Source organism: Oncorhynchus gorbuscha, linkage group LG03 (assembly GCF_021184085.1).
Source record: "Oncorhynchus gorbuscha isolate QuinsamMale2020 ecotype Even-year linkage group LG03, OgorEven_v1.0, whole genome shotgun sequence".
Taxonomy (NCBI): domain Eukaryota; kingdom Metazoa; phylum Chordata; class Actinopteri; order Salmoniformes; family Salmonidae; genus Oncorhynchus; species Oncorhynchus gorbuscha.
Window position 1 is genome coordinate 2,324,724 of NC_060175.1, and position 25,552 is coordinate 2,350,275.

At 47.4% G+C, this 25,552-nt stretch overlaps 1 protein-coding gene across 4 annotated transcripts in view; it reads right to left on the reverse strand.

Annotated features, from left to right (window-relative positions):
• Nucleotides 1–25,552, reverse strand: part of cass4 (Cas scaffold protein family member 4) — a 108,461-nt gene that overhangs the window by 31,833 nt on the left and 51,076 nt on the right. For all 4 annotated transcript variants that reach the window (XM_046338234.1, XM_046338230.1, XM_046338239.1 and 1 more), the window contains one exon: nt 3,004–3,153. In XM_046338234.1, the coding sequence (XP_046194190.1) occupies nt 3,004–3,153 (150 nt within the window). The remainder of the gene's footprint in view (nt 1–3,003; nt 3,154–25,552) is intronic.

Here is a 25,552-nt window from a genome sequence, read left to right on the forward strand (position 1 = left end):
CGGCAGGTAGCCTAGTGGTTAGAGTGTAGAGGCGGCAGGTAGCCTAGTGGTTAGAGTGTAGAGGCGGCAGGTAGCCTAGTGGTTAGAGTGTAGAGGCGGCAGGGTAGCCTAGTGGTTAGAGTGTAGAGGAGGCAAGTAGCCTAGTGGTTAGAGTGTAGGGGCGGCACGTAGCCTAGTGGTTAGAGTGTAGAGGCAGGTAACCTAGTGGTTAGAGTGTAGAGGAGGCAGGGTAGCCTAGTGGTTAGAGTGTTGGACTAGTAACTGAAAGGTTGCTCGATCAAATCCCCGAGCTGACAAGGTACAAATCTGTCGTTCTGCCCCTGAACAGGCAGTTAACCCACTGTTCCCCTGAACAGGCAGTTAACCCACTGTTCCCCTGAACAGGCAGTTAACCCACTGTTCCCCTGAACAGGCAGTTAACCCACTGTTCCCAGGCCGTCATTGTAAATAAGAATTTGTTCTTAACCGACTTGCCTGGTTAAATAAAGGTAAAAAAATAAAAAGAGGCACAGACCGGTCCACATCAGGGGTGTAAATACTTGAGTAAAAATTATTTAAAGTACTACTTAAGTAGTTTTTGGGGGTATCTGTACTCTACTTTACTATTTATATATTTGACATCTTTTACTTCACGACATTCCTTATGAAAATACCATACTTTTTACTCCATACTTTTTACTCCATACTTTTTACTCCATACTTTTTACTCCATACCTTTTCCATCCGCAAATAAAAGCATATGAAATGGTGCCGTCTGGTTTGCTTAATATAAGGAATTACAAATGATTGATACTTGTACTTTTGACACTTCGGTATATTTTAGTAATTACATTTACTTTTGATACTTTAAGTAACCAAATAAACCAAATACTTTTGGACTTTTACTCAAGTAGTATTTTTCTGGGTGACTTTCACTTGAGTCATTTTCTATCAAGGTATCTCTACTTTTACTCAAACATGACAATTTGTTGGCCTCCCGGGTGGCTCAGTGGTCTAAAGCTAGAGATTCTGAGTTCGAGTCCAGGCTCTGTCGCAGCCGGCCGCGACCGGTGGGGCGGCGCACAATTGGCCCAGCGTCGTCCAAGTCAGGGTAGGGTTTGGTCGGCAGGGATGTCCTTGTCTCATCGCGCACTAGCGACTCCTGTGGCGGTTTGTCAGGTGCTTCCTCCTTCTTCCTCTTGACTTCCGGGTTGGATGTGCGTTGCGTTAAGAATCAGTGCTTGTATCGGAGGACGCATGTAACTGTAACTTCCAATTGGATACCACGAAATTGGGGAGAAAAAAGGGGTAAAGTAATAAATAAATAAATAAATAAATAAAATATGATAATTGGGTTCTTTTTCCACCACTAGTCCACATCACACCACGACAGACCAGCACTGCTCTGTTCACACACACACACACACACACACACACACACACACACACACACACACACACACACACACACACACACACACACACACACACACACACACACACACACACACACACACACACACACACACACACACACACACACACACACACTCCGGTCACCACTAAATGACACCAGGAGACAACAGAGAGCGGGTGATATGTGTGTACATGTGTGTGCGCGTGCGTGTGCGTGCGTGTGCGCGTGCGTGTGCGTGTGTGTGTGTGTGTGTGTGTGTGTGTGTGTGTGTGTGTGTGTGTGTCACAAATATTACCGAAGGTGACTCCCCTTCTTGTTCGGGGGCGCTCGGCGGTCGTCATCGCCGGTCTACTAGCTATCGCCGATCCGTTGTTCTGTGTTCGTTTAGTTCTGTCTAATTGGTAGCACCTGTTTCTAGTTTGGTTGTTAGGATAGGGTATATATAGTCTGTTTAGCCCGCTTCTGTTTCGTGCGGGCTTGTTCGTCTGTTTTGTTGGTTGAGTGTATTTTGTTGTATTTTGGGTTACACGCTGTCCGGTTATATTTCTGTTCATTTGTGTTTTCACTTTGTACATGTTGTGTTTCGGGACATTAAAGCGTGTTGTTTTTCCCACATCTTTGCTCTCTGCGCCTGACTCCACACCTCTTCACTCATAACTGTGACAGTGTGTGTGTGTGTGTGTGTGTGTGTGTGTGTGTGTGTGTGTGTGTGTGTGTGTGTGTGTGTGTGTGTGTGTGTGTGTGTGTGTGTGTGTGTGTGTGTGTGTGTGTGTGTGTGTGTGTGTGTGTGTGTGTGTGTGTGTGTGTGTGTGTGTGTGTGTGTGTGTGTGTGTGTGTGTGTGTGTGTGTGTGTGTGTGTGTGTGTGTGTGTGTGTGTGTGTGTGTGTGTGTGAGTGTGTGTGTGTGTGTATTAGCAGGCTCATAAAGACTAAAGCTGCATGCCGGTCTCCCCATCTGGTAACGAATTTGCCAGCCGGGGATTCAACATCTAACCCTCTCCCCTAACCCAGACCCTACCCTCTAACCCTCTCCCCTAACCCAGACTCTAACCCTCTCCCCTAACCCAGACCCTAACCTCTAACCCTCTCCCCTAACCCAGACCCCAACCCTCTCCCCTAACCCTAACCTCTAACCCTCTCCCCTAACCCAGACCCTAACCTCTAACCCTCTCCCCTAACCCAGACTCTAACCCTCTCCCCTAACCCAGACCCTAACCTCTAACCCCTCCCCTAACCCAGACCCCAACCCTCTCCCCTAACCCAGACCCTAACCTCTAACCCTCTCCCCTAACCCAGACCCTAACCTCTAACCCTCTCCCCTAACCCAGACCCTAACCTCTAACCCTCTCCCCTAACCCAGACCCTAACCTCTAACCCTCTCCCCTAACCCAGACCCTAACCTCTAACCCTCTCCCCTAACCCAGACCCTAACCTCTAACCCTCTCCCCTAACCCAGACCCTAACCTCTAACCCTCTCCCCTAACCCAGACCCTAACCTCTAACCCTCTCCCCTAACCCAGACCCCAACCCTTTCCCCTAACCCAGACCCCTACTTCTAACCCTACACCAGTAGGCTGACTGATCTGGCTAGGTGGTGTGGTAACAGACCTTGTAGGCACGGTCCATGCATTCGTAGGCGGGGCTGGAGGACTGGGTGTGTCGGGACATGCTGGGGATCTGGTAGAGGTTCCCCGGCCTATCAGAGTCACTGTCATGACTGCTGCCTGGGTCAACACTACCATCACCAGGAACCTCGCCCTGTGGTAGAGAGAAGAGAAGTAAGGAGGGAGAGGAGATGAGACGAGAGGAGGGGAGATGAAGAGTAGATGAGAGGAGGGGAGATGAAGAGGAGGGGAGAGGAGGGGAGATGAAGAGGAGATGAGAGAAGAGGGGAGATGAAGAGGAGAGGCGGGGAGATGAGATGAGAGGAGGGGAGATGAGATGAGAGGAGGGGAGATGAAGAGTAGACGAGACGAGAGGAGGGAAGATGAAGAGGAGAAGAGACGAGGGGAGGGGAGATGAAGAGGAGGGGAGAGGAGGGGAGATGAAGAGTAGATGAGACGAGCGGAGGGGAGGGGAGATGAAGAGGAGATGAGACAAGAGGAGAGGAAGAGGAGATGAAGAGAAGATGCGACAAGAGGAGAGGAAGAGGAGAGGAAGAGGAGATTAGAACTTAAATAGTTACAAGGGAAATGTATCTTATACTTCCAAAACACACACAGACACACACTAGGGTTGAATGGCAGGACCCGGTTACCGAGATTTACCGCCCAAAACCACTCGCTTATCCTGGGATAAATAACTGTGAGAAACTGGTAAATTACTTATATGAACAGTGTGGCTTGAAATGTAGCTGTTAAATTATATGCGGCCTCTGCATGATGAATTATCAACGTTGAGGATGAGTACAGACACCCCATCTCAGGGTGAGTACAGACAGCCCATCTCAGGGTGAGTACAGACAGCCCATCTCAGGGTGAGTACAGACAGCCCATCTCAGGGTGAGTACAGACAGCCCATCTCAGGATGAGTACAGACAGCCCATCTCAGGGTGAGTACAGACAGCCCATCTCAGGGTGAGTACAGACTGCCCATCTCAGGGTGGGGACAGACAGCCCATCTCAAGGTGGGGACAGACAGCCCATCTCAGGGTGAGTACAGACAGCCCATCTCAGGGTGAGTACAGGCAGCCCATCTCAGGGTGAGTACAGACAGCCCATCTCAGGGTAGGGACAGACAGCCCATCTCAGGGTAGGGACAGACAGCCCATCTCAGGGTGGGGACAGACAGCCCATCTCAGGGTGGGGACAGACAGCCCATCTCAGGGTGGGGACAGACAGCCCATCTCAGGGTGAGTACAGACAGCCCATCTCAGGGTGAGTACAGACAGCCCATCTCAGGGTGAGTACAGACAGCCCATCTCAGGGTGAGTACAGACAGCCCATCTCAGGGTGGGTACAGACAGCCCATCTCAGGGTGAGTACAGCCCATCTCAGGATGGGGACAGCCAGCCCATCTCAGGGTGAGTACAGACAGCCCATCTCAGGGTGGGGACAGACAGCCCATCTCAGATGTGGGGACAGACAGCCCATCTCAGGGTGGGTACAGACACCCCATCTCAGGGTGGGTACAGACAGCCCATCTCAGGGTGGGTACAGACAGCCCATCTCAGGATGGGGACAGCCAGCCCATCTCAGGGTGAGTACAGACAGCCCATCTCAGGGTGGGGACAGACAGCCCATCTCAGGGTGGGGACAGCCCATCTCAGGGTGGGGACAGACAGCCCATCTCAGGGTGGGGACAGCCCATCTCAGGGTGAGTACAGACAGCCCATCTCAGGGTGGGGACAGACACCCCATCTCAGGGTGAGGACAGACACCCCATCTCAGGGCGGGGACAGACAGACCATCTCAGGATGAGTACAGACAGCCCATCTCAGGGTGGGGACAGACACCCCATCTCAGGATGAGTACACAGTTCACATCATCCCTATCATCCCATCATGGTAACTTTTTAAACGTTTTATTTAAAACAGCCGATCACTCAAATATTTTTGCTTTAAATCACTGCATCGGCACTCTTTCTCTCTCTCCATCAACTCCATCCAAAATAGATAATCCTGTTCTAGATTGACATTTACTGTAGCCCTAAATATAGATGTCCTAGACTACTTCGTACAGGTAATACATTCAATCCAGTACAATCAATCACATGTATTTATAAAGCCCTTCGTACATCAGCTGATATCTCAAAGTGCTGTACAGAAACCCAGCCTAAAACCCCAAACAGCAAGCAATGCAGGTGTAGAAGCACGGTGGCTAGGAAAAACTCCCTAGAAAAGCCAAAACCTAGGAAAAAACCTAGAGAGGAACCAGGCTATGTGGGGTGGCCAGTCCTCTTCTGCCTGTGCCGGGTGGAGATCAATCACCACCTTCCGGAGACACCTGAAACCCCACCTCTTTAAGGAATACCTAGGATAGGTTAAGTAATCCCTCTCACCCCACCCCCCCTAAGTTTTAGATGCACTATTGTTAAGTGACTGTCCCACTGGATGTCATAAGGTGATTGCACCAATTTGTAAGTCGCTCTGGATAAGAGCGTCTGCTAAATGACTTAAATGTAAATGTAAATGAGATTGGAAACCTAGAGTGGAACCAGGCTATGAAGGGTGGCCAGTCCTCTTCTGGCTGTACCAGGTGGAGATTATAACAGAACATGGCCAAGATGTTCAAATGTTCATAGATGACCAACAGGGTCAAATAATAATCACAGTGGTTGTAGAGGGTGCAGCAGGTCAGCGCCTTAGGAGTGAATTAAAGTCTGTTGGCTTTTCATAGCCGAGTTCGAGACAGCAGGTGCAGTAGAGAGAGAGAGAGAGAGGAGAGAGAGAGAAAGAGAGAGAGAGAGAGAGAGAGAGAGAGAGAGAGAGAGAAAGAGAGAGTCTGAAACAGCAGGTCAGAGACAGCAGGTGCAGTAGAGAGAGACAGAGACAGAGAGAGAGAGAGAGAGAGAGAGAGAGAGAGAGAGAGAGAGAGAGAGAGAGAGAGAGAGAGAGAGAGAGAGAGAGAGAGAGAGAGAGACAGCAGGTGCAGTAGAGAGAGAGAGCAGCAGGTATCCTTGAATTTAGCTAATTAATGATGGGTTATGGATAATAAGCTTCTAACTTATAACCCCTGTCTCTTGCCCAATACCCAAGCACCTGTGCCCCGCTGGCCTCTCCCGTGCAGGAGAAGCTGGACTAGGATCGCTGGCTAAACATACTTTTAGCATTTGTTATACCAATAGTGTCATGCAGGTGAAAGAGGACCCAAAAGCGACTTAACAGAAACAGAGTTTATTTAAGTCCAAACAGGGAATAACAGAAATCCTCTAGTCTGTAGAGGGGAATAACTGGAGAAGCGGCCACAGACTGCAGGTCGCTTCGGGTAGGCGCAGGCCGTAGTAGACAGAGACACCTGCTCACACGCAGCATCTGATGAAGGCAAAAAACACGACAGGACAGGGCGATACACAATCACAGCAAAAACACGACAGGACAGGGCGAAACGCAATCACAGCATGGTGAATACTAAACAAGGAACCGACGGGACAGGAACGGAACACAAAGGAATAAATAGGGACTCTAATCAGGGGAAAGGATCGGGAACAGGTGTGGGAAGACTAAATGATGATTAGGGGAATAGGAACAGCTGGGAGCAGGAACGGAACGATAGAGAGAAGAGAGAGCGAGAGAGTGAGAGGGGGAGGGGAGAGAGAGGGATAGAAAGAGGGAAAGAACCCAATAAGACCAGCAGAGGGAAACGAACAGAATGGGGAGCACAGGGACAAGACATGATAATAAATGACAAACATGACAGTACCCCCACTCACCGAGCGCCTCCTGGCGCACTCGAGGAGGAATCCTGGCGGCAACGGAGGAAATCATCGATGAGTGAACGGTCCAGCACGTCCCGAGACGGAACCCAACTCCTCTCCTCAGGACCGTAACCCTCCCAATCCACTAAGTATTGGTGACCCCGTCCCGAGAACGCATGTCCATGATCTTATGTACCTTGTAAAAAACTCCCTAGGTGCGCCGGGCTATGTGGGGTGGCCAGTCCTCTTCTGGACAAGGACGGGACAAGGGGGAGGGAAGGGAAGACGAACGGGGGTGCGAAGAAAGGGCTTAACACAGGAGACATGGAAGACAGGATGGACGCGACGAAGATGTCGCGGAAGAAGCAGTCGCACAGCGACAGGATTGACGACCTGGGAGACACGGAACGGACCAATGAACCGCGGAGTCAACTTACGAGAAGCTGTCGTAAGAGGAAGGTTGCGAGTGGAAAGCCACACTCTCTGGCCGCAACAATACCTTGGACTCTTAATCCTGCGTTTATTGGCGGCTCTCACCGTCTGTGCCCTGTAACGGCAAAGTGCAGACCTCACCCTCCTCCAGGTGCGCTCACAACGTTGGACAAACGCTTGAGCGGAGGGAACGCTGGACTCGGCAAGCTGGGATGAGAACAGAGGAGGCTGGTAACCCAGACTACTCTGAAACGGAGATAACCCGGTAGCAGACGAAGGAAGCGAATTGTGAGCGTATTCTGCCCAGGGGAGCTGTTCTGCCCAAGACGCAGGGTTTCTGAAAGAAAGGCTGCGTAGTATGCGACCAATCGTCTGATTGGCCCTCTCTGCTTGACCGTTAGACTGGGGATGAAACCCGGAAGAGAGACTGACGGACGCACCAATCAAACGACAGAACTCCCTCCAAAACTGTGACGTGAATTGCGGGCCTCTGTCTGAAACGGCGTCTAACGGGAGGCCATGAATTCTGAATACATTCTCAATAATGATTTGTGCCGTCTCCTTAGCGGAAGGAAGTTTAGCGAGGGGAATGAAATGTGCCGCCTTAGAGAACCTATCGACAACCGTCAGAATCACAGTCTTCCCCGCAGACAAAGGCAGACCGGTAATGAAGTCTAAGGCAATGTGAGACCATGGTCGAGAAGGAATGGGGAGCGGTCTGAGACGACCGGCAGGAGGAGAGTTACCCGACTTAGTCTGCGCGCAGTCCGAACAAGCAGCCACGAAACGGCGCGTGTCACGCTCCTGAGTCGGCCACCAAAAGCGCTGGCGAATAGACGCAAGAGTGCCTCGAACACCGGGATGACCAGCTAACTTGGCAGAGTGAGCCCACTGAAGAACAGCCAGACGAGTGGAAACAGGAACGAAAAGGAGGTTACTAGGATAAGCGCGCGGCGACGCAGTGTGCGTGAGTGCTTGCTTAACCTGTCTTTCAATTCCCCAGACTGTTAACCCGACAACACGCCCATAAGGAAGAATCCCCTCGGGATCAGTAGAAGCCACAGAAGAACTAAACAGACGGGATAAGGCATCAGGCTTGGTGTTCTTGCTACCCGGACGGTAAGAAATCACAAACTCGAAACGAGCGAAAAACAACGCCCAACGAGCTTGACGGGCATTAAGTCGTTTGGCAGAACGGATGTACTCAAGGTTCTTATGGTCTGTCCAAACGACAAAAGGAACGGTCGCCCCCCAACCACTGTCGCCATTCGCCTAGGGCTAAGCGGATGGCGAGCAGTTCACGGTTACCCACATCATAGTTGCGCTCAGATGGCGACAGGCGATGAGAAAAATAAGCGCAAGGATGAACCTTATCGTCAGACTGGAAGCGCTGGGATAGAATGGCTCCCACGCCTACCTCTGAAGCGTCAACCTCGACAATGAATTGTCTAGTGACGTCAGGAGTAACGAGGATAGGAGCGGACGTAAAACGTTCTTTTAGAAGATCAAAAGCTCCCTGGGCGGAACCGGACCACTTAAAACACGTCTTGACAGAAGTAAGAGCTGTGAGAGGGGCAGCAACTTGACCGAAATTACGAATGAAACGCCGATAGAAATTAGCGAAACCTAAAAGCGCTGCAACTCGACACGTGACCTTGGAACGGGCCAATCACTGACAGCTTGGACCTTAGCGGAATCCATCTGAATGCCTTCAGCGGAAATAACGGAACCGAGAAAAGTAACGGAGGAGACATGAAAAGAGCACTTCTCAGCCTTTACGTAGAGACAATTCTCTAAAAGGCGCTGTAGAACACGTCGAACGTGCTGAACATGAATCTCGAGTGACGGAGAAAAAATCAGGATATCGTCAAGATAGACAAAAACAAAAATGTTCAGCATGTCTCTCAGAACATCATTAACTAATGCCTGAAAAACAGCTGGCGCATTGGCGAGACCGAACGGCAGAACCCGGTACTCAAAATGCCCTAACGGAGTGTTAAACGCCGTCTTCCACTCGTCCCCCTCTCTGATGCGCACGAGATGGTAAGCGTTACGAAGGTCCAACTTAGTAAAGCACCTGGCTCCCTGCAGAATCTCGAAGGCTGATGACATAAGGGGAAGCGGATAACGATTCTTAACCGTTATGTCATTCAGCCCTCGATAATCCACGCAGGGGCGCAGAGTACCGTCCTTCTTCTTAACAAAAGAACCCCGCCCCGGCCGGAGAAGAAGAAGGCACTATGGTACCGGCGTCAAGAGACACAGACAAATAATCCTCGAGAGCCTTACGTTCGGGAGCCGACAGAGAGTATAGTCTACCTCGAGGAGGAGTGGTCCCCGGAAGGAGATCAATACTACAATCATACGACCGGTGAGGAGGAAGGGAGTTGGCTCGGGACCGACTGAAGACCGTGCGCAGATCATGATATTCCTCCGGCACTCCTGTCAAATCGCCAGGTTCCTCCTGAGAAGTAGGGACAGAAGAAACGGGAGGGATGGCAGACATTAAACACTTCACATGACAAGAAACGTTCCAGGATAGGATAGAATTACTAGACCAATTAATAGAAGGATTATGACATACTAGCCAGGGATGACCCAAAACAACAGGTGTAAACGGTGAACGGAAAATCAAAAAAGAAATAGTCTCACTGTGGTTACCAGATACTGTGAGGGTTAAAGGTAGTGTCTCAAATCTGATACTGGGAAGATGACTACCATCTAAGGCGAACATGGGCGTAGGCTTCTCTAACTCTCTGAAAGGAATGTCATGTTTCCGAACCCATGCTTCGTCCATGAAACAACCCTCAGCCCCAGAGTCTATCAAGGCACTACATGTAGCACCCGAACCGGTCCAGCGTAGGTGGACCGACAAAGTAGTACAGGACTTTGATGGAGAGACTTGAGTAGTTGCGCTCACCTGTAGCCCTCCGCTTACAGATGAGCTCTGGCTTTTACTGGACATGAATTAACAAAATGTCCAGCAACTCCGCAATAGAGGCACAGGCGGTTGGTGATCCTCCGTTCCCTCTCCTTATTCGAGATGCGAATCCCTCCCAGCTGCATGGGCTCAGTCTCAAAGCCAGAGGAGGGAGATGGTTGCGATGCGGAGCAGGGAAACACCGTTGATGCGAGCTCTCTTCCACGAGCCCGGTGACGAAGATCTACCCGTCGTTCTATGCGGATGGCGAGAGCAATCAAAGAGTCCACATCTGAAGGAACCTCCCGGGAGAGAATCTCATCCTTAACCACTGCGTGGAGTCCCTCCAGAAAACGAGCGAGCAGCGCCGGCTCGTTCCACTCACTAGAGGCAGCAAGAGTGCGAAACTCAATAGAATAATCCGTTATGGACCGTTCACCTTGGCATAAGGAAGCCAGGGCCCTAGAAGCCTCCCCACCAAAAACTGAACGGTCAAAAACCCGAATCATCTCCTCTTTAAAGTTCTGGAATTTGTTAGAGCAATCAGCCCTTGCCTCCCAGATAGCTGTGCCCCATTCTCGAGCCCGGCCAGTAAGGAGTGAAATGACGTAAGCAACCCGAGCTCTCTCTCTAGAGTATGTGTTGGGTTGGAGAGAGAACACAATCTCACACTGCGTGAGAAAGGAGCGGCACTCAGTGGGCTGCCCGGAGTAGCAAGGTGGGTTATTAACCCTAGGTTCTGGAGGCTCGGCAGGCCAGGAAGTAACAGGTGGCACGAGACGTAGACTCTGGAACTGTCCAGAGAGGTCGGAAACCTGAGCGGCCAGGTTCTCCACGGCATGGCGAGCAGCAGACAATTCCTGCTCGTGTCTGCCGAGCATGGCTCCTTGGATCTCGACGGCAGTGTAACGAGCGTCTGAAGTCGCTGGGTCCATTCCTTGGTCGGTTCCTTCTGTCATGCAGGTGAAAGAGGACCCAAAAGCGACTTAACAGAAACAGAGTTTATTTAAGTCCAAACAGGGAATAACAGAAATCCTCTAGTCTGTAGAGGGGAATAACTGGAGAAGCGGCCACAGACTGCAGGTCGCTTCGGGTAGGCGCAGGCCGTAGTAGACAGAGACACCTGCTCACACGCAGCATCTGATGAAGGCAAAAAACACGACAGGACAGGGCGATACACAATCACAGCAAAAACACGACAGGACAGGGCGAAACGCAATCACAGCATGGTGAATACTAAACAAGGAACCGACGGGACAGGAACGGAACACAAAGGAATAAATAGGGACTCTAATCAGGGGAAAGGATCGGGAACAGGTGTGGGAAGACTAAATGATGATTAGGGGAATAGGAACAGCTGGGAGCAGGAACGGAACGATAGAGAGAAGAGAGAGCGAGAGAGTGAGAGGGGAAGGGGGAGAGAGAGGGATAGAAAGAGGGAAAGAACCCAATAAGACCAGCAGAGGGAAACGAACAGAATGGGGAGCACAGGGACAAGACATGATAATAAATGACAAACATGACAAATAGACTTTTCAAATAGGGACGCAAGCTCTTGTTTGCTGAATGTGAAACACAGCAGCCAATAGAACTCAGGGGTAGTTTGAAAGAAGAGCGATGGTGGTAGACTATAGCAGTTATTAATTCAGACCCATAACCATTCAGACCCATAACCAGTCAGATGGTGGTAGACTATAGCAGTTATTAATTCAGACCCATAACCATTCAGACCCATAACCATTCAGATGGTGGTAGACTATAGCAGTTATTAATTCAGACCCATAACCATTCAGATGGTGGTAGACTATAGCAGTTATTAATTCAGACCCATAACCATTCAGACCCATAACCATTCAGACCCATAACCATTCAGATGGTGGTAGACTATAGCAGTTATTAATTCAGACCCATAACCATTCAGACCCATAACCATTCAGATGGTGGTAGACTATAGCAGTTATTAATTCAGACCCATAACCATTCAGATGGTGGTAGACTATAGCAGTTATTAATTCAGACCCATAACCATTCAGATGGTGGTAGACTATAGCAGTTATTAATTCAGGCCCACAACCATTCAGATGGTGGTAGACTATAGCAGTTATTAATTCAGACCCATAACCATTCAGACCCATAACCATTCAGATGGTGGTAGACTATAGCAGTTATTATACAGTATATTACAATACGGTAAGTAATAAAGTTCACACTAAAAAATATTAGTTAGTTTAATTTATTTACCCAAGAGACCATATAAGCTCAGTTAAAAAAGAAACGTTCTCTCACTGTCAACTGCGTTTATTTTCAGCAAACTAAAAATAAATAAAAAATACTTGTATGAACATAAGATTCAACAACTGAGACATAAACTGAACCAATTCCACAGACATGTGACTAACAGAAATGGAATAATGTTTCCCTGAACAAAGGGGGCGTCCAAAGTAAGTCAGTATCTGGTGTGGCCACCAGCTGCATTAAGTACTGCAGTGTTGGACGGCACGGTCCTCATGGACGGCACCAGATTTGCCAGTTCTTGCTGTGAGATGTTACCCCAGTCTTCCATCAAGGCACCTGCAAATTCCCGGAAATTTCTGGCAGGGAAGGGCCTAGGCCTCACCCTCCGATCCAACAGGTCCCAGACGTGCTCAATGGGATTGAGATCCAGGTTCTTCGCTGGCTATGGCAGAACACTGACATTACTGTCTTGCAGGAAATCACTCACAGAACGAGCAGTATGGCTGGTGGCATTGTCATGCTGGAGGGTCATGTCAGGATGAGCCTGCAGGAAGGGTACCACATGAGGGAGGAGGATGTCTTCTCTGTAACGCACAGCGTTGGGATTACCTGCAATGACAACAAGCTCAGTCCGATGATGCTGTGACACACCGCCCCAGACCTGAACCCTTGACGCTCATTCCTTCATGATAAATGCAAATCCGATCTGCACCCCTGTGAGACAAAACCGCAACTCGTCAGTGAAGATCACTTTTTGCCAGTCCTGTCTGGTCCAGTCACGGTGGGTTTGTGCCCATAGGCGACGTTGTTGCCGGTGATGTCTGGTGAGGTCCTGCCTTACATACAACAGGCCTACAAGCCCTCAGTCCAGCCTCTCTCAGCCTATTGCAGACAGTCTGAGCTGAGCACTGATGGGGGGATTGTGCGTTCCTGGTGTAACTCAGGCAGTTGTTGTTGCCATCCTGTACCTGTCCTGCAGGTGTGATGTTCGGATGTACCGATCCTGTGCAGGTGTTACACATGGTTTGCCACTGCGAGGACGATCAGCTGTCCGTCCTGTCTCCCTGTAGCGCTGTCTTAGGCGTCTCACAGTACGAACGTTGCCATGTTTTGCTCTGGCCACATCTGCAGTCCTCATGCCACCTTGCAGCATGCCTAAGGCACGTTCACGTAGATGAGCAGGGACCCTGGGCATCTTTCTTTTGGTGTTTTTCAGAGTCAGTAGATAGACCTCTTTAGTGTACTAAGTTTTCATAACTGTGACGTTAATTGTCTACCGTCTGTAAGCTGTAAGCCATTCCACAGGTGCATGTTCATTAATTGTTTAAACCCTAAAACCCTACAATGAAGATCTGTAAAGTTATTTGAATTTTTACAAATTATCTTTGAAAGACAGGGTCCTGAAAAAGGGATGTTTATTTTTTGAGTTTAGCAAGATACATCTTTTAGCTTTTACGTTTTTCAGTCGTGCGTAATGTGCCTGTATCCTATTGGATTTTTAAATTTAATTTTTAATTTAACCTTTATTTAACCAGGGTAGGCCAGTTGAGAACATGTTCTCATTTACAACTGCGACCTGGCCAAGATAAAGCAAAGCAGGGTGACACAAACAACAACACAGAGTTTACAACGTATAAACAAACGTACAGTCAATAATACAGTAGAAAAAAATCTATATACAGTGTGTGCAAATGTAGTTAGATTAGGGAGGTAAGACAATAAATGGGCCATGGTGGCGAAGTAATTACAATATAGCAATTAAACACTGGAGTGATAGATGTGCAGAAGATGAATGTGCAAGTAGAGATACTGGGGTGCAAAGGAACAAAAAAATAAATAACAATATGGGGATGAGGGAGTTGGGTGTGCTATTTACAGATGGGCTAGGTACAGGTGCAATGATCTGTGAGCTGCTCTGACAGCTGGTGCTTAAAGTTGGTGAGGGAGATATGGGTCTCCAGCTTCAGTGATTTTTGCAATTAATTCCAGTCATTGGCAGCAGAGAACTGGAAGGATGTGTGAGAACTGCCAAAGGATGTGTGGGTGTGGTGAAGAATATGAAGCAAGGGCCAGCCAACGAGGGCATACAGGTCGCAGTAGTGGGTGGTATATGGGGATGGCACTGTGATAGACTGCATCCAATTCGCTGAGTAGACTTGTTGGAGGCTATTTTGTAAATGGCATCGCCGAAGTCAAGGATCGGTAAGATAGTCCGTTTTACGAGGGTATGTTTGGCAGCATGGGGAAATGCTTTGTTGCGAAATAGGAAGCCGATTCTAGATTTCATTTTGGATTGGAGATGCTTAATGAGAGTCTGGAAGGAGAGTTTACAGTCTAACCAGACACCTAGGTATTTATAGTTGTCCATATTTTCTAAGTTAGAGTAGTGATGCTGGACGGGCGGGCAGGTGCGGGCAGTGATCGGTTGAAGAGCATGCATTTAGTTTTAGTTTTTGCATTTAAGAGCAGTTGGAGGCCACGGAAGGAGAGTGGTATGGCATTGAAGCTCATCTGGAGGTTAGTGTCCAAAGATGGGCCAGAAGTATACAGAATGGTGTCGCCTTCATAGAGGTGGATCAGAAAATCACCAGCAGCAAGAGCGACATCATTGAAATATACAGAGAAGAGAGTCGGCCGGGGAATTGAACCCTGTGGCACCCCCATAGAGACTGCCAGAGGTCTGGACAACAGGCCCTCCGATTTGACACACTGAACTCTGTCTGAGAAGTAGTTGGTGAACCAAGTGAGGCAGTCATTTGAGAAACCAAGGCTGTTGAGTCTGCCAATAAGAATGTGTTGATTGACAGAGTCGAAAGCCTTGGCCAGGTCGATGAATACGGCTGCACTGTCATGCAGGTGAGTGAGGACCCAAAAGCGACTTGGCGAAAACAGAGTTTTTAATCCAGTAAGAAACTTTACAAAACAAAAAGCATAATACTACTCGTAAAGACGAGAACAGACTGGAGACTTGATCGAGAACTGCAGGTTGCCTCGGGAAGGCACTTGAACCTAGCAGACTCAGACACCTGCTCACCACGCAGCATCTGAGGGAAACACGACACGACAGGGCAAAACATAGACACAGCACGGTGAATTATAGATAAGGATCCGACGGGGCAGGAACGGAAAACAAGGAGAGAAATAGGGACTCTAATCAGGGAAAAGGATCGGGAACAGGTGTGGGAAGACTAAATGATTGATTAGGGGAATAGGAACAGCTGGGAGCAGGAACGGAACGATAGAGAGAAGAGAGAGCGAGAGAGTGAGAGAGGGAGGGGGAGAGAGAGGGATAGAAAGAGGGAAAGAACCTAATAAGACCAGCAGAGGGAAACGAATAGAAGGGGAAGCACAGGGACAAGACATGATAATTAATGACAAAACATGACATGCACAGTAATGTCTCTTATCGATGGTGGTTATTATGTCGTTTAGAACCTTGAGCGTTGCTGAGGTGCACCCATGACCAGCTCTGAAACCAGTTTGCATTGTGGAGAAGGTATGGTGGGATTCGAAATGGTCAATAATCTCTTTGTTAACTTGGCTTTCGAAGACCTTAGAAAGGCAGGGTTGGATAGATATACAGTGGAGAACAAGTATTTGATACACTGCTGATTTTGCAGGTTTTCCTACTTACAAAGCATGTAGAGGTCTGTAATTTTTTATCATAGGTACACTTCAACTGTGAGAGACGGAATCTAAAACAAAAATCCAGAAAATCACATTGTATGATTTTTAAGTAATTCATTTGCATTAATTGAGATATGGGGGATGCTTCGGAAAGTTGCTGTGGTGGGTGCGGGGCTGTTGACCGGGGTAGGGGTAGCCAGGTGGAATGCATGGCCAGCCGTAGAAAAATGCTTATTGAAATTCTCAATTATAATGGATTTATCGGTTGTGACAGTGTTTCCTAGCCTCAGTGCAGTGGGCAGCTGGGAGGAGGTGCTCTTATTCTCCATGGACTTTACAGTGTCCCAGAACTTTTTGGAGTTTGTGCTACAGGATGCAAATTTCTGTTTGAAACTGCCTGTATGTATTGGTTCCTAAATTCCCTGAAAAGTTGCATATCACGGGGGCTGTTCGATGCTAATGCAGTGGTGCTGGTCAAGGGCAGTCAGGTCTGGAGTGAACCATATCTTTTCCTGATTCTATATTGCGCAGGGCTGGAGGCTCTACAGTGAAATAAGACAATAATCACTAACCAAAACAGCAATGGACAAGGCATATTGACATTAGGGAGAGGCATGCATAGCCGAGTGATCACAGGGACCAGTGAGAAGCTAGGCGAGCTTTAGACACAGCGATTCGGGCCGGGGCTTGCAGGCCGGGGCTTGCAGGCCGGTGCTAGCAGGCCGGGGCTAGCAGGCCGGTGCTAGCAGGCCGGGGCTAGCAGGCTAGCAGAAGGGCCTTAGGGGGCGTAGCGACGGAAGAGTCTGTTGTAGTCCCCTCGGACGGCTACACCGCCAGACCAGTCGCGATGGATCAGCAGGGCTCTGTGTCGGCAGTAAAAGGGGTTCAGGCCTAATAGGTATTGTAGCCCAAGAAATTGGCTGATGGACCTCTTCAGGTAACAGTCCGATATTCTCTAGACAGCTAGCGGATGGGCCTTCAGGGGACGTCACGACAGAGGAGCCTGTTGAAACCCCATCGGGCGGATTACGTCTGTTGACCAATCATGATGGATCGGCGGGGCTCCGTGTCGGCAGTAGAAGAGGCCCAGGCCAATTGGCAAAATAGGTATTGTAGCCCAAGAAATTGGCTGATGGACCTCTTCAGCGAGTCAGGTGATGGGCCTAGCTCGAGGCTAGTTCCAGGCTAACTGGTGCTTGCTTTGGGACAGAGACGTTAGCCAGGAGTAGCCGCTCAGATAGCAGCTAGCTAGCTGTGATGATCCAGGTGAAGAGGTTTAGAGCTTGCGGAAGGAATCCGAAGATGTGGAGATTTGGTGGAGAAAAAGCAGTCCAGTATGCTCTGGGTTGAATTGCGCTCTGCAGACTGGCAGGAGTTGACCAGGATAAGGTTAGCTGATGACCACTAGCAGTGGCTAGCTGACTACTAGCTAGTAGCTAGTTAGCGGGCTAGCTTCTGTTGGGGGTTCAGTTTCTAAAGTACATGTAAATGTGGAGATTTGGTGGAGAAAAAGCAGTCCAGTATGCTCTGGGTTGAGTACATAGCAGATCAGTACCACATTGGGTGAGGCGGGTTGCAGAAGGGTATGTTGAAATTGAGGTTATAAATATAAAAAATATATACAAAATATATATGAAGAAAAAAAGATATATACACGGGACAAGACAGGACAAAGACATCTGAACTGCTACGCCATCTTGGATTAGCACCTGCTATACAGACCACCCCAGACCTCGGCTCAGACCCAGGTATGACTGTGTGGGATAACGGCACAATCATTTGGGCTGTTTTGGTCAAGGGTTCATTAATAGCTCTCACTGCTCTGATAGTATCACTGCTCTGGATAGTATCACTACTCTGGATAGTATCACTACTCTGGATAGTATCACTACTCTGGATAGTACCACTACTCTGGATAGTACCACTACTCTGGATAGTATCACTACTAGTATCACTACTCTGGATAGTACCACTACTCTGGATAGTATCACTACTCTGGATAGTATCACTACTCTGGATAGTATCACTGCTCTGGATAGTATCACTACTCTGGATAGTATCACTGCTCTGGATAGTATCACTGCTCTGGATAGTATCACTACTCTGGATAGTATCACTACTAGTATCACTACTCTGGATAGTATCACTGATAGTATCACTACTCTGGATAGTATCACTACTAGTATCACTGCTCTGGATAGTGTCACTGCTCTGGATAGTATCACTGATCTGGATAGTATCACTGATAGTATCACTACTCTGGATAGTATCACTACTAGTATCACTGCTCTGGATAGTATCACTGCTCTGGATAGTATCACTGCTCTGGATAGTATCACTGCTTTGGATAGTATCACTGCTCTGGATAGTATCACTACTCTGGATAGTATCACTGCTCTGGATAGTATCACTACTCTGGATAGTATCACTACTCTGGATAGTATCACTGCTAGTATCACTACTCTGGATAGTATCACTACTCTGGATAGTATCACTGCTCTGGATAGTATCACTACTCTGGATAGTATCACTACTCTGGATAGTATCACTGCTAGTATCACTACTCTGGATAGTATCACTACTCTGGATAGTATCACTGCTCTGGATAGTATCACTACTCTGGATAGTATCACTACTCTGGATAGTATCACTGCTAGTATCACTACTCTGGATAGTATCACTACTCTGGATAGTATCACTACTCTGGATAGTATCACTGCTAGTATCACTACTCTGGATAGTATCACTACTCTGGATAGTATCACTACTCTGGATAGTATCACTGCTAGTATCACTACTCTGGATAGTATCACTACTCTGGATAGTATCACTGCTCTGGATAGGATCACTACTCTGGATAGTATCACTGCTCTGGATAGTATCACTACTCTGGATAGTATCACTGCTAGTATCACTACTCTGGATAGTATCACTGCACTACTAGTATCACTGCTCTGGATAGTATCACTACTCTGGATAGTATCACTGCTAGTATCACTACTCTGGATAGTATCTCTGCACTACTAGTATCACTACTCTGGATAGTATCACTGCACTACTAGTATCACTACTCTGGATAGTATCACTGCTCTGGATAGTATCACTGCACTACTAGTATCACTGCTCTGGATAGTATCACTGCTCTGGATAGTATCACTGCACTACTAGTATCACTACTCTGGATAGTATCACTGCTCTGGATAGTATCACTGCACTACTAGTATCACTGCTCTGGATAGTATCACTGCGCTGGATAGTATCACTACTCTGGATAGTATCACTGCTCTGGATAGTATCACTGCTAGTATCACTGCTCTGGATAGTATCACTGCACTACTAGTATCACTGCTCTGGATAGTATCACTGCACTACTAGTATCACTGCTCTGGATAGTATCACTACTCTGGATAGTATCACTACTCTGGATAGTATCACTGCTTTGGATAGTATCACTACTCTGGATAGTATCACTACCAGTATCACTGCTCTGGATAGTATCACTACTCTGGATAGTATCACTACCAGTATCACTACTCTGGATAGTATCACTACTCTGGATAGTATCACTACTAGTATGACTGCTCTGGATAGTATCACTGCTCTGGATAGTATCACTACCAGTATCACTACTCTGGATAGTATCACTACCAGTATCACTGCTCTGGATAGTATCACTACCAGTATCACTACTCTGGATAGTATCACTACCAGTATCACTGCTCTGGATAATATCACTACTCTGGATAGTATCACTACCCTGGATAGTATCACTACTCTGGATAGTATCACTACTCTGGATAGTATCACTACCAGTATCACTACTCTGGATAGTATCACTGCTCTGGATAGTATCACTACTCTGGATAGTATCACTACTCTGGATAGTATCACTGCACTACTAGTATCACTGCACTACTAGTATCACTGCTCTACTAGTATCACTGCTCTGGATAGTATCACTGCTCTGGATAGTATCACTGCTCTGGATAGTATCACTGCTCTGGATAGTATCACTACTCTGGATAGTATCACTGCTCTGGATAGTATCACTGCTCTACTAGTATCACTGCTCTGGATAGTATCACTGCTCTGGATAGTATCACTGCTCTGGATAGTATCACTGCTCTGGATAGCATCACTGCTCTGGATAGTATCACTGCACTACTAGTATCACTGCTCTGGATAGTATCACTGCTCTACTAGTATCACTGCTCTGGATAGTATCACTGCTCTGGATAGTATCACTGCTCTGGATAGTATCACTGCTCTGGATAGTATCACTACTCTGGATAGTATCACTGCTCTGGATAGTATCACTGCTCTACTAGTATCACTGCTCTGGATAGTATCACTGCTCTGGATAGTATCACTGCTCTGGATAGCATCACTGCTCTGGATAGTATCACTGCACTACTAGTATCACTGCTCTGGATAGTATCACTACTCTGGATAGTACCACTACTCTGGATAGTATCACTACTAGTATCACTACTCTGGATAGTACCACTACTCTGGATAGTATCACTACTCTGGATAGTATCACTACTCTGGATAGTATCACTGCTCTGGATAGTATCACTACTCTGGATAGTATCACTGCTCTGGATAGTATCACTGCTCTGGATAGTATCACTACTCTGGATAGTATCACTACTAGTATCACTACTCTGGATAGTATCACTGATAGTATCACTACTCTGGATAGTATCACTACTAGTATCACTGCTCTGGATAGTGTCACTGCTCTGGATAGTATCACTGATCTGGATAGTATCACTGATAGTATCACTCTGGATAGTATCACTACTAGTATCACTGCTCTGGATAGTATCACTGCTCTGGATAGTATCACTGCTCTGGATAGTATCACTGCTTTGGATAGTATCACTGCTCTGGATAGTATCACTACTCTGGATAGTATCACTGCTCTGGATAGTATCACTACTCTGGATAGTATCACTACTCTGGATAGTATCACTGCTAGTATCACTACTCTGGATAGTATCACTACTCTGGATAGTATCACTGCTCTGGATAGTATCACTACTCTGGATAGTATCACTACTCTGGATAGTATCACTGCTAGTATCACTACTCTGGATAGTATCACTACTCTGGATAGTATCACTGCTCTGGATAGTATCACTACTCTGGATAGTATCACTACTCTGGATAGTATCACTGCTAGTATCACTACTCTGGATAGTATCACTACTGGATAGTATCACTACTGGATAGTATCACTGCTAGTATCACTACTCTGGATAGTATCACTACTCTGGATAGTATCACTACTCTGGATAGTATCACTGCTAGTATCACTACTCTGGATAGTATCACTACTCTGGATAGTATCACTGCTCTGGATAGGATCACTACTCTGGATAGTATCACTGCTCTGGATAGTATCACTACTCTGGATAGTATCACTGCTAGTATCACTACTCTGGATAGTATCACTGCACTACTAGTATCACTGCTCTGGATAGTATCACTACTCTGGATAGTATCACTGCTAGTATCACTACTCTGGATAGTATCTCTGCACTACTAGTATCACTACTCTGGATAGTATCACTGCACTACTAGTATCACTACTCTGGATAGTATCACTGCTCTGGATAGTATCACTGCACTACTAGTATCACTGCTCTGGATAGTATCACTGCTCTGGATAGTATCACTGCACTACTAGTATCACTACTCTGGATAGTATCACTGCTCTGGATAGTATCACTGCACTACTAGTATCACTGCTCTGGATAGTATCACTGCGCTGGATAGTATCACTACTCTGGATAGTATCACTGCTCTGGATAGTATCACTGCTAGTATCACTGCTCTGGATAGTATCACTGCACTACTAGTATCACTGCTCTGGATAGTATCACTGCACTACTAGTATCACTGCTCTGGATAGTATCACTACTCTGGATAGTATCACTACTCTGGATAGTATCACTGCTTTGGATAGTATCACTACTCTGGATAGTATCACTACCAGTATCACTGCTCTGGATAGTATCACTACTCTGGATAGTATCACTACCAGTATCACTACTCTGGATAGTATCACTACTCTGGATAGTATCACTACTAGTATGACTGCTCTGGATAGTATCACTGCTCTGGATAGTATCACTACCAGTATCACTACTCTGGATAGTATCACTACCAGTATCACTGCTCTGGATAGTATCACTACCAGTATCACTACTCTGGATAGTATCACTACCAGTATCACTGCTCTGGATAATATCACTACTCTGGATAGTATCACTACCCTGGATAGTATCACTACTCTGGATAGTATCACTACTCTGGATAGTATCACTACCAGTATCACTACTCTGGATAGTATCACTGCTCTGGATAGTATCACTACTCTGGATAGTATCACTACTCTGGATAGTATCACTGCTCTGGATAGTATCACTGCTCTACTAGTATCACTGCTCTGGATAGTATCACTGCTCTGGATAGTATCACTGCTCTGGATAGTATCACTGCTCTGGATAGCATCACTGCTCTGGATAGTATCACTGCACTACTAGTATCACTGCTCTGGATAGTATCACTGCTCTACTAGTATCACTGCTCTGGATAGTATCACTGCTCTGGATAGTATCACTGCTCTGGATAGTATCACTGCTCTGGATAGTATCACTACTCTGGATAGTATCACTGCTCTGGATAGTATCACTGCTCTACTAGTATCACTGCTCTGGATAGTATCACTGCTCTGGATAGTATCACTGCTCTGGATAGTATCACTGCTCTGGATAGCATCACTGCTCTGGATAGTATCACTGCACTACTAGTATCACTGCTCTGGATAGTATCACTGCTCTGGATAGTATCACTGCTCTGGATAGTATCACTGCACTATTAGTATCACTGCTCTGGATAGTATCACTGCTCTGGATAGTATCACTGCTCTGGATAGTATCACTGCACTATTAGTATCACTGCTCTGGATAGTATCACTGCTCTGGATAGTATCACTGCTCTGGATAGTATCACTGCTCTGGATAGTATCACTACTCTGGATAGTATCACTGCTAGTATCACTACTCTGGATAGTATCACTACACTGGATAGTATCACTACTCTGGATAGTATCACTGCTAGTATCACTACTCTGGATAGTATCACTGCACTACTAGTATCACTACTCTGGATAGTATCACTACTAGTATCACTGCTCTGGATAGTATCACTGCTCTGGATAGTATCATTTACATTTACATTTAAGTCATTTAGCAGATGCTCTTATCCAGATCACTACTAGTATCACTGCTCTGGATAGTATCACTACTCTGGATAGTATCACTACTCTGGATACTATCACTACTCTGGATATTATCACTACTCTGGATAGTATCACTGCTCTGGATAGTATCACTACTCCGGATAGTATCACTGCTCTGGATAGTATCACTACCAGTATCACTACTCTGGATAGTATCACTACTCTGAATAGTATCACTACTCTGGATAGTATCACTACTCTGGATAGTATCACTGCTCTGGATAGTATCACTGTTCTGCTAGTATCACTGCTCTGGATAGTATCACTGCTCTGGATAGTATCACTACTCTGGATAATATCACTACTCTGGATAGATTCACTGCTCTGGATAGTATCACTACTCTGGATAGTATCACTACTCTGGATAGATTCACTGCTCTGGATAGTATCACTACTCTGGATAGTATCACTACTCTGGATAGTATCACTACTAGTATCACTACTCTGGATAGTATCACTACTCTGGATAGTATCACTACTAGTATCACTACTCTGGATAGTATCACTACTCTGGATAGTATCACTACTCTGGATAGTATCACTGCTCTGGATAGTATCACTGCTCTGGATAGTATCACTACTCTGACAGTATCACTGCTCTGGATAGTATCACTACTAGTATCACTGCTCTGGATAGTATCACTGCTCTGGATAGTATCACTACTCTGATAGTATCACTGCTCTGGATAGTATCACTACTCTGGATAGTATCACTGCTCTGGATAGTATCACTACTCTGGATAGTATCACTACTCTGGATAGTATCACTACTCTGGATAGTATCACTGCTAGTATCACTGCTCTGATAGTATCACTACTAGTATCACTACTCTGGATAGTATCACTACTCTGGATAGTATCACTGCTAGTATCACTACCACCCTACTCTGGTGTTCCCAGCGCGCACGACCCACGTGGAGTTCCAGGTCTCCGGTAGCCTCTGGAACTGCCAATCTGCGGTCAACAAGGCAGAGTTAATCTCAGCCTATGCCTCCCTCCAGTCCCTCGACTTCTTGGCACTGACGGAAACATGGATCACCACAGACAACACTGCTACTCCTACTGCTCTCTCTTCGTCCTCCCACGTGTTCTCGCACACCCCGAGAGCGTCTGGTCAGCGGGGTGGTGGCACCGGGATCCTCATCTCTCCCAAGTGGTCATTCTCTCTTTCTCCCCTTACCCATCTGTCTATCGCCTCCTTTGAATTCCATGCTGTCACAGTTACTAGCCCTTTCAAGCTTAACATCCTTATCATTTATCGCCCTCCAGGTTCCCTCGGAGAGTTCATCAATGAGCTTGATGCCTTGATAAGCTCCTTTCCTGAGGACGGCTCACCTCTCACAGTTCTGGGCGACTTTAACCTCCCCTCGTCTACCTTTGACTCTTTCCTCTCTGCCTCCTTCTTTCCACTCCTCTCCTCTTTTGACCTCACCCTCTCACCTTCCCCCCCTACTCACAAGGCAGGCAATACGCTCGACCTCATCTTTACTAGATGCTGTTCTTCCACTAACCTCATTGCAACTCCCCTCCAAGTCTCCGACCACCGCCTTGTATCCTTTTCCCTTTCCCTCTCGCTCTCATCCAACACCTCCCACACTGCCCCTACTCGGATGGTATCGCGCCGTCCCAACCTTCGCTCTCTCTCCCCCGCTACTCTCTCCTCTTCCATCCTATCATCTCTTCCCTCCGCTCAAACCTTCTCCCACCTATCTCCTGATTCTGCCTCCTCAACCCTCCTCTCCTCCCTCTCTGCATCCCTTGACTCTCTATGTCCCCTATCCTCCAGGCCGGCTCGGTCCTCCCCTCCCGCTCCGTGGCTCGACGACTCATTGCGAGCTCACAGAACAGGGCTCCGGGCAGCCGAGCGGAAATGGAGGAAAACTCGCCTCCCTGCGGACCTGGCATCCTTTCACTCCCTCCTCTCTACATTTTCCTCCTCTGTCTCTGCTGCTAAAGCCACTTTCTACCACGCTAAATTCCAAGCATCTGCCTCTAACCCTAGGAAGCTCTTTGCCACCTTCTCCTCCCTCCTGAATCCTCCGCCCCCTCCCTCTCTGCAGATGACTTCGTCAACCATTTTGAAAAGAAGGTCGACGACATCCGATCCTCGTTTGCTAAGTCAAACGACACCGCTGGTTCTGCTCACACTGCCCTACCCTGTGCTCTGACCTCTTTCTCCCCTCTCTCTCCAGATGAAATCTCGCGTCTTGTGACGGCCGGCCGCCCAACAACCTGCCCGCTTGACCCTATCCCCTCCTCTCTTCTCCAGACCATTT